Below are 9,749 nucleotides of genomic sequence, written 5' to 3' on the forward strand. Positions count from 1 at the left end.
CACTGATCACATTCATAAGGTTTCTCTCCAGTGTGGATTCTCTGATGGTTAACAAGACCAGAGCTTCTTCTAAATGACTTTCCACATTGGTCACATTCATAAGGTTTCTCTCCCGTATGGATTCTCTGATGTAGAGCAAAATGGGCCCTCTGTTGGAAAGCCTTTCCACATTGATTACATACATAAGGTTTCTCTCCAGTGTGGCTTCTCAGATGTACAGCAAGACTGAAGCTGGATTTGAAAGACTTTCCACAGTGATTACATGCATAAGGTTTCTCTCCAGTGTGGCTTCTCTGATGTAGAGCAAAATGAGGCCGCTGTTTGAAAGCCTTTCCACAGTGATGACATTCATATGGTTTCTCTCCAGTGTGGCTTCTCAGATGCACAACAAGACTAGAGCTGCATCTGAAAGACTTTCCACACTGATCACACTCATAGGGTTTCTCTCCAGTGTGGATTCTCTGATGCAGAGTAAGATGGCTTTTAAATCTAAAAGCATTTCCACACTGATTACATTTATAAGGTTTCTCTCCAGTGTGAATTCTCTGATGTTGAGTAAGGTTGGAGCTCTGTGTGAAAGCCTTTCCACATTGATCACATTCATAAGGTTTCTCTCCAGTGTGGACTCTCTGATGTTTAGCAAGATCAAAGTTTCTTCTAAAAGTCTTTCCACATTGATCACATTCATAAGGTTTCTCTCCAGTGTGGATTCTCTGATGGTTAACAAGACCAGAGCTTCTTCTAAAAGACTTTGTACATCGGTCACATTCATAAGGTTTCTCTCCAGTGTGGCTTCTCAGATGTACAGCAAGACTGAAGCTGGATTTGAAAGACTTTCCACAGTGATTACATTCATATGGTTTCTCTCCAGTGTGTATTCTCTGATGCTTAGTCAGGTCAAAGTTTCTTCTAAAAGTCTTCCCACATTGATTACATTCATAAGGTTTCATGCCGGTGTGAATTCTCTGATGTATAATGAATGATGAGTCTTCACTAAAAGCTTTACCACATTCATGGAAGTCATGTGGTTTCTCTCCATTATAAATTTTCTGATGGTAAATAAGGGATGATTGTTGACAAAAGTCTTTCCCACAAAGATGACAATCATAAAGTTTCTCTCCTGTGTGGATTCTGTGAAGTACAGCACAGATCTGTCTCCCAGTGACATCAAAGGGACCATTACTAATCAAGTTTTGCTTCTGAGTTTCTTCCATAGAAATGCTTAGCACTGTAGTAGGCTCTTTCATTTTAGATCTATTCTCTCCTTCTGCAAAAAACAAACAATAAAACATATATACCAAGACACATGTATTCACGTAAATAATTTTAATCCTTTCCCTCCATTGCAAGAAAATAAACTTACTGATCTAAATCCTATTTCTGCAGGTTAAGAGAAAAGTCTTCAAAGTTCAATGGACAGAATAATTCATTTGAAAATGCCATTAGTGAACAACTGCAGGATAGCTTGATTTACAAAGACTTTCCCACACAGTCACATTAGATCTTCACAAACACCTGTGACACAGGCAGGCCCAGCGCCCTCATTACATTCATAGCTCAGACCATGAGCTCAGAATAGCTAAGTGATCTGCCCAATATCCCTGCAGCTAAGACTAGAACTGAAAACCTGCAAGTGCTGAAACTCTGTCCATGGTACTAGATGGCTCTTCTCCATTGAACTTTGTTTTGTTTTTTTAAGAAAAAATATTTTATTATTGCATGTTGACTTGATCTCTCCCTCACTTTGGGTCTTCCTATTTCCTGAGATACAACAATATTGAAATTAAGTCAGTTAATAATCCAACAATGGGGCTTTAAGTGTTCAAAGAAGAGTCGATCAAAGTGGCAAACTTCACTGTCATCTTATTTTAAGAAACTGACACGGCCACCGCCAACCTTGAGCAACTGCGAGGCTTATTAGTCAGCAGCCATCACCACTGGGCCAGAGCCTCCCCCAGCAAGATTATGATTCACTGAAGGCCCTGGTAATAGTTAGCTTTTATTAGCAATGAAATATTTGAAAAGTAAAGCACATAAATTTTAGTCACTAGTATGATACACATACTAGAGAGCAATATATAGTAAACATAACTTTTATATGCACTGAGAGACCAAAAAATTCACATTTCTCACTTGATTGCAATGTTTGCTTTATTGTGGTGCTCTGGAACAGAACCCACAATATCTCTGAGGTCTGCTGAAATTTTTGTCTTTCTTATTTTGATTTTTGGTCTTTCATCCCTAATTCTACTCTCCTCCTTAAACTGTTACTAGCCTCACTCCCTGTGTTCCCTTATATCACATTGAACTGGATGGTTTTCCATTCCCAAACATTCTCCTTTCCCTGAAACAGCTAAGACCGATGTTCCCAGTCTGTTGCTTCTTCTCAAACTGTCTCCATGTTTCTATGCCAGATTTGGACCTCCCTGACAGTAGGGGCTGGCTTTCTACTTCCTAAAGCTTAGCAGGGTGCCTAGAAAACTGGGCATGGTTATTGACTGAGTGAGCCCAGGGCTGACACCAGGCTCCAGCTTCTACCTCAGTCCTTGTATTCTGGTCTCTTTCTCAGTTAGCAAGAGCAGCTTTGGCCTCACCCTTGTTTGTGTCTCTTTCTTGCACACTGTCCTCTTTGTTGAGTAACCTCTGTCTGGTTCTAACCCTGATGGGAGCTAATCATACCCAACACGAAGATCAAACACTTCTTTCTAGGGTCCTGAAGGATCTCATACTATGAACACCTGGTAGTTTCTACCTCCCTTTTCCCTAAACTGAGAGTGGTTGTTAACTCGATGAATCTGAGCAACGATTCTCCAAGAATGGGCCAAAGATTGAACCTCAGGGATCAGGGGAGGGGCACAGTTTCATGATCATGATTTATGTAAAGCAGAGCCTTGGGTTAATTCTAAGTAAGGCAGCAACCTTTGCTACTACTTAGATGCTGCTGAATGGAGAGAGAGAAAAATCATAAAACCAGGCTGCCTGGGTCCACTGGACATTTAGGCTATATAATCTCACTGTGACCTTCACTGTGGCAAGGCCATCTGCATCTACATAACAGACTCCCTTGGGGCAGGTAGGTGTTGCAGTGGATAGAGATCATGAACACTCCAGTTTAAATTCATCCTCAGACACTTAATAGCTATGTGACCCTGGGCAAGTCACTTAGGCTTGCTGGCCTCAGTTTCCTCATCTGTAAAATGAGCTTGAAATGGAAATGGAAAACCATTCCCATATCTTGGCCAAGAAAACCCCAGATGGGATCATGAAGAGTCAGATACAACTACAATGATTCAACAACCACAGAAGTGACTTTCTGTCTCATTCACCACAGCAGCTTTTCCAAATCTTTTCATTCTTGCCCAAGCCTCCCTTATTGCTTGCTCCCACTTTCTGCTTCACCCACACACTCACCTTATCAGTAGAGAAATGTGTCGTATATTGTGTTGAAAAAATTGGGTAATTATCAAGAGCTATCTTATCCTCTTCATCTCCCAGAAATCTAGTGCCTTTTTTCTCCTTTATGACACCAGTATCAGATAAAAGTGTCCACCCTCTGCTAGTTAAAGCCAACTCCTCTGCATATGTGAATCATCCCCTTCCAGCCTGCCATCTTCCTCAGTATACTGCCTCTACAGCATCCCCATTGTTTCACTACTTTTCAGTCTCTCCTGAAGAAAACTACCCCTTTCCTGTTGCCTCAAATCAAACCATTTCTCTAATAGTCAAAATACATTCACTTGATTCATTCAATCCAGGAGATATTTTCCAGTATCTTTCTTCCATTTCGTGACTAAGGCTGGAGACAGACACCTATTTACAACTCATGTCTCCAGCTCCTCTCCTGTGCTTTCTCTGAAATTCTCTGCAGTCTAACTCCCAATTTCATTGCTTAATGGAAACTCCTCCCTCCAAAACTACCAAAAATCTCAAAATGGATAAATCCAATGGCCATTTCTTCCTCCCCATCCTTCTTGACTTCTTTGTAGCCTCTGACACATACTCTTCCCCCAAGCCTCCCATCTTCCTATTTTCCTAATGGTCTCCAAGGCTGACAAGTACAGTGTCATGTACTCCTCACTGACTCACACATTCCAACCCCTGACACCCACATTCAATGTGCTACAAAGTCCTGTTTCCACCTAGGTGGCGTCTCTCACACACCTCCTCCTCTCCCAGCACTGCCGCTACACGTCCCTTTATCAGCAGCTTCTGTCCTGCTCTTCCAGGTCCCTTTCACCTTCTATCCCCATGAAATAGTCTATAATCCAGTGGTATGGGCCTCCCTTCTGTTCTGTGAACAGAACTCCCCACCTCCAAACTCCACAGGCTTTCCTCACCATCTCTGTGCCTAGACTGCTCCCCTTGGCTTTCCTGAATCTCCGGCTAGAGCTCATTTACCACAATGAGCCTTTGCAGTCTTCCTTCACTTTTGTATCAGCTCCAATTTCTCCTGTCCATAAAAGGTTTCTATATTGTTGTTGGCATGCTGTCTGCCCCCCAGTCTGTGAGATCCGGGAGAGCAGGGGATGTTCCTTGTGCCTCTTTCTGCCCATGGTGATTACCAGAGGGTCTGGTATATGGCAGGCACTTAATAAATGTTCATTGACTTGAAGAAGGTCTAACAAAGAGCCCAAATTGGAAAGCCTAAGCCCTTTTCACCCTTTCAGGGGAGTTCCTGCCCCCAAATTCCAAAACAATGACTCTTTATAGAATTAGATTATCACTGGAAGAGAGCTTAATTGCCAAAGTGTCCAACTCCCTTATTTTACAGATGAGGAAATTGAGACCCAGTAGTTCAGTGACTTGTCGAGGACCCCACTGCTAAAAAGTGTTTGGAAAAGAATTTAAAGGCAGGTCTTCTGGCCCCCAATCTAGTACTTGCTTCACCCCCACACCTAGAAGCCTCTCGCAATCCCAGCTCTCACACACCTGCTTTCCCCTCACTCACCTGGATGGCAGCTCCTCAGGCCTTCTGGCTCCAGCAGCCATGGGGCTTCCCTTTCCTCCAAATAAGAGATCAGATCTTCTCTGGGAGCTGGGATCCCTGGGAATGGGGAATCAGGGATGAGGATGGAGAAAACGTTGGAATTCAGTTCTTTTTAGGGAAAAGAGTGTGCATGCAAAGCTACTGCATTTTGAGAATCACTCCATCATGTTCACACAGACCTGGCTTATTCCCTCATTAATGCCTATAATGCAAGTAACCCAAACTAGGACAGGCCAGATCAGCCCTGAGCTCCTGCAAAAGGCACCTCGATACATCAGCTTTGGCTCCATCCCCTCCCCTGCTCTTCACTCTCTAAAACCTATAAAAACCTTGGGACTCTTCCTTCAGGGAGCCTTTGCCTCTTCAGATGAGAGTCTCCTGCTGGGGAACTCAATGAATCATAGTCAGTCCAAAGTCTGATTCTGGGCCAGTGTGTCATTACTGCCACTGACAGGGGCTTCCATGCAAGGAGCACAGGAGGGTTCCCAGAAATCCTGAAGAAAGGTTTCCATAGAATTTATTTTGGGAGCTTTGGGGAGAGATGGAGAGAAGATCATGGAGCCAATTTGGAATCAGAAAATCTGACCTTGGTGCACCTTGTTCACAGAAGGATGGACTCATTGTATATCTTCCCTTTCTAGAAATTAGAGGCAGCTGGAAGTGCAGTGGGCAGAGCCCTGGGCCTCAAGTCAGGAAAGCCAGGGTTTAAATCCAGACTCAGACAGTTACTAGCTGTGTGTTCCTAAACAACTCAGTCAACCTCTGTTTGCTTCAGTTTTCTCAAATGTCAAATGGGGATAATAATATCACCTAATGACATCATATTGTAAAGAAGCATTTAGCACAAGAGCTAGTGAACAGTAGCTGAACAGAAATGCTTATTCCCTTCCTTCCTTTCCCACCATCTGGGCTGGAATTTGGGGCAATGTCAAGGAAGATGAAGGACAAAGGTGCATTACCAGGCACAGCTGGGAGGTGAGAAACTGAGGCTTCTTACAAAGAAGAATGCCCTGAATACTTGGCCCCTCCCAAAGAGGAAGGGGTGTAGGGAAAAACTGCCTAAGCAGGTTTCAGAGACTTGGCAGACAAAATTCATGTCCAGGGAGAGGCTGGACGACATCATGTGGGATTATGTCCTCACCTGAGATACTTCAACACTGGTCTGATCTGGGACCTCAGGCTCCCTAGAATTGGCAACAGAGAGCTTCAGAGCAACCAGGCAACCTCCAGGTTTTCTTCACACAATGTACTGACCTTTTATAGGAAAACCAGGCAGCAGGACGACCCTGCCTCTGGGACATAGGAGACCAGCACTTTTTCCTTCCTAGTCACTGATAAATGCTCCAAAACCAGCACACTTAGGAATGAAGATATTCCCTTTGACTGCAGACTCAGAGTGGCCAGGGGAAGTGTCCTTACCCAGGGAAAGCAGGTTCTGGGCATTCTCCAACATCACCTCCTTGTATAACTCCTTCTGAGGAGGGTCCAAGAGGCCCCACTCCTCCCGGGTGAAGTCCACAGCCACATCACGGAATGTCACCAACTCCTAAACCATCAAAAATCATGGGATTTAGAAAGTGAAAGTGACTCCAGAATGCCTGTAGTCTAACTCTCCTCAGGTGAGAGGAGGAAACTGAAGCAGAGAAAGAAGATTTACCCAAAGGTTGTACCCTTGATGAGTGTCAGAGTCAACATTTGAAGCTGAACTCATAAAGAGCCCAATGGAATATATTTTTAAAATTTATTTTTAGTTTTCAACAATTCATTTCCACAAGATTTTGAGTTGTAACTTTTCTCCCCATTTCTTGCCTACCCCCCACCCCAAGACAGAGAACCTTCTGAATACCCCTTCCCCAAACCTGCTCTCTCTTGTGTTCTCCCCCATCCCCCCCTCTAACTTTCTAGTAGCGCAAGATGGATCTCCATTCCCCAATGCCTGTATATCTTATTTCCCAGTTACATGTAAAAAACAATATTTTTTGAACATTTGTTTTTAAAACGTTGATTTCCAGATTCTTTCCCTTCTTCCCTCCTCACCCACCCCCACCGGAAAGATAAGTAATTCAGTATAGGTTGTACACATATAGTTACACAAAACGTTCCAAAGGAATATTGAGAAAAACAGTTGATATGGTCAGTTCTAAAAAAGATGAAACATTTTACTATGCAATGGGTCTCCCTATGGAATGTCAGACAAAGTACATGTTTTACCTGTGAGGGAGGAAGATTTGTGGAAGAGACAGACAGAAGATGATGTGAAATTTCTTTCTTATCAGAAATGATAGAAGTGATATATTTCTGTGAAGACTTTGTGAGAAGCTGAAAGTACATTATATTCTGTGGGGGCTGGGGAGATTTATGTGTGATTATAAAAGGGAAGGAAGAAAAAGAAAGGATCTAGTTTATTTCCTGAGAAGCTGAAACAATGTCTTCTCTAGATAAAACCTGATTATGAAAACATAATCATTACAATCTAGACTGAAATGAGGGGTGTGAGACTTTCCCCCCGAGTGAAGAGTTTTCTCTTGTTACATTGATGCTTGAGTCCATCCCGGGTATGATGTGCCCTGGCCAAAACATCCTATGCCTTCATTTTATGATTGCTTTCATTTGTCAACAGCATATATTTCCTACGACATTTAGTTACATATGTGGTCTTTTTTGTTTATCTTTGTGCTCAAAGAGGACCAAATCCCGTCACTACGTCAAGGTCAAGGTACAGTGTGTCTGACCAAGGCTGATCAGAGCAATGCAAGCCCAGGAGGCTCTACCAGAGGTCGGGCACAGACAGTCCTCGTGAACATCTGGGGTGGGGGTGGCTCTAAATTTGCACATCTCACCATTCTTTTGAGCAATTGTAATTGTGGAGAGTTCCTTCATACATTAAAAAAGCAAAATTTTATTACCATAGGTTGGGTTTCAGCTAATTCATGAGGAAGACATCGACAGCTTCCTTGAGAGAAATGAAAGATTTAATCATACCTCTAGAACTCTGGAAACTTGAGAGAACAGAAGTCAAGAGTGAGTTAAGAGGCCTATTGATGGATCTTATACAGGACAGGTTGGCCAAATCTGAAAATATCTTGATCCTTGAGAGCCGTCATCTATATTTCTTATCTTCGACATGCACAATGTGTGTTTGGCCATTGTGCTTGGAGTTTGTTAAGTCTTCCTTCCATCTTATCATTAGCACATGATTCACTTTATCAGAGATTCTGATATTTAGGAACAATCCTCCATCAGATGTACAAAACTATCCATTACTTTTAAACATTGTGATATCTTCTTAAAAACACCTGACTCATGCTCTATTTTTAACCAATATATCACCTTTCACTTTCTTTATTCTGTTATTTTACTTTGAACCAATTAAGGCATTTATTGGTCTTTTACACTTTTTGAGATTCCCCAAAATTTATAATTTTTTTTTCCACTGGGATCTCGAGCCACTGTTCTAGAGCATAATAACTGTCATGTGGGCTTTCACTGCAGGAATGCAGCCTTTTTATTAAAAACTGATCTCTGATTTCCTACCTCACACCCAACAAAAGCTATTCCAAACTTCTTTCCTTTTCTAGCCTCCCACAATCATCTCTCCCCACCACAGGATGGCGTTATGAATTCCAATGCTCATATTAGACATCTCACTTCTCACCAGACTCTGCATCTTTGGGACCTCTCTAACTGACTGTTCCATTGTGCCCCTGTACTAGGCTACATTTTCCTCACTCCAACCTGCCTCCATCATTCCTTTCTGTGTTTTCTTCCTATGTTAGACTGCCAGGTTCTCAAGGCTGAGTTTTAAAAGCCATCCAGAGAAAGATTTTGAAATACAATGGAAAGGACACTGAAATATGCAAAAGTATTCCAAAGCCACCAGAAATGAGGAAAAAATGGAAGAAAATATTCCAGAGAGCAGAGGAGCCCTGTGTGCAGCCCAGGGAGACCTATCCTGCAAATGTGAGCTCAGCATTATGGGACAAAAAGTAGATGTTCAATGATAAAAAAAAAAAGACCCTGAAATATTTTTAGAAAGAAAATCAGAACTGAAGACATGATTTGTTTCTTTGCACCATAGGGAACTTGTACAAAAATTACCCTTGGACTAGGGCATAGAGATACTGCAAACTAATGTAAAAAGGTAGATGTTATCAATATATCCTTTCATCCCATAATAAAATAAGAATGGAAATGAGTTCAGAGACCACAAAAGATATAAACCCAAATAGAAACTTAACAACAATATTTATTATTTCAATACTATAGTAATGAAATTATGGGGGCAGCTAGAGGGCATAGTGGATAGAATGTTGGACCTGGAGTCAGGAAAATTTGAGTTCAAATACAGCCTCAGACCCTTACCAGAAGTGTGATCCTGGGCAGGTCATTTAACTCTGTTTCCCTCAGTTTCCTTATCTGTAAAATGAGCTGGAGAAAGAAAAAGAAAACCACTCCAATATCTTTGCCAAGGAAACCCCAAATGAGGTCACAAAGAGTTGGGCACGACTGAACAGCAATATCAATAACAAAAACAATAAAATTATAAAGGAGATATTTTATAGACCTGAAGAAAATGATAAAACTCACTTAGATAAACAGCAGACCTACAATACCAAGGGAAATGATGAGAAGTAAGGATATAGGGGGAACAGCACCTCCAGACCTCAAACTATAGGATACAACATTGGGCATCAAAACCCCGAGGTATTAGTGACAGAGAGAGAGGGAGGGAGGGAGAGAGGGAGGGAGGGAGGGAGGGAGG

General features: G+C 42.2%; 1 protein-coding gene across 1 annotated transcript in view; it reads right to left on the reverse strand.

The window, feature by feature from the left end:
- LOC138170840 (zinc finger protein 135-like) overlaps positions 1-9,749 on the reverse strand; it is a 15,716-nt gene that overhangs the window by 360 nt on the left and 5,607 nt on the right. The window contains exons 3-5 of the mRNA XM_069100348.1: positions 6,407-6,533; positions 4,949-5,044; positions 1-1,267 (exon numbers count right to left, since the gene is read on the reverse strand). The exon at positions 1-1,267 is cut by the window's left edge and continues 360 nt beyond it. Of these exons, the coding sequence (XP_068956449.1) occupies positions 1-1,267; positions 4,949-5,044; positions 6,407-6,533 (1,490 nt within the window). The remainder of the gene's footprint in view (positions 1,268-4,948; positions 5,045-6,406; positions 6,534-9,749) is intronic.

Source organism: Petaurus breviceps, unplaced genomic scaffold, assembly GCF_028583685.1.
Source record: "Petaurus breviceps papuanus isolate PSGF00001 unplaced genomic scaffold, PetGlider_PUasm1.0 398, whole genome shotgun sequence".
NCBI lineage: Eukaryota > Metazoa > Chordata > Mammalia > Diprotodontia > Petauridae > Petaurus > Petaurus breviceps.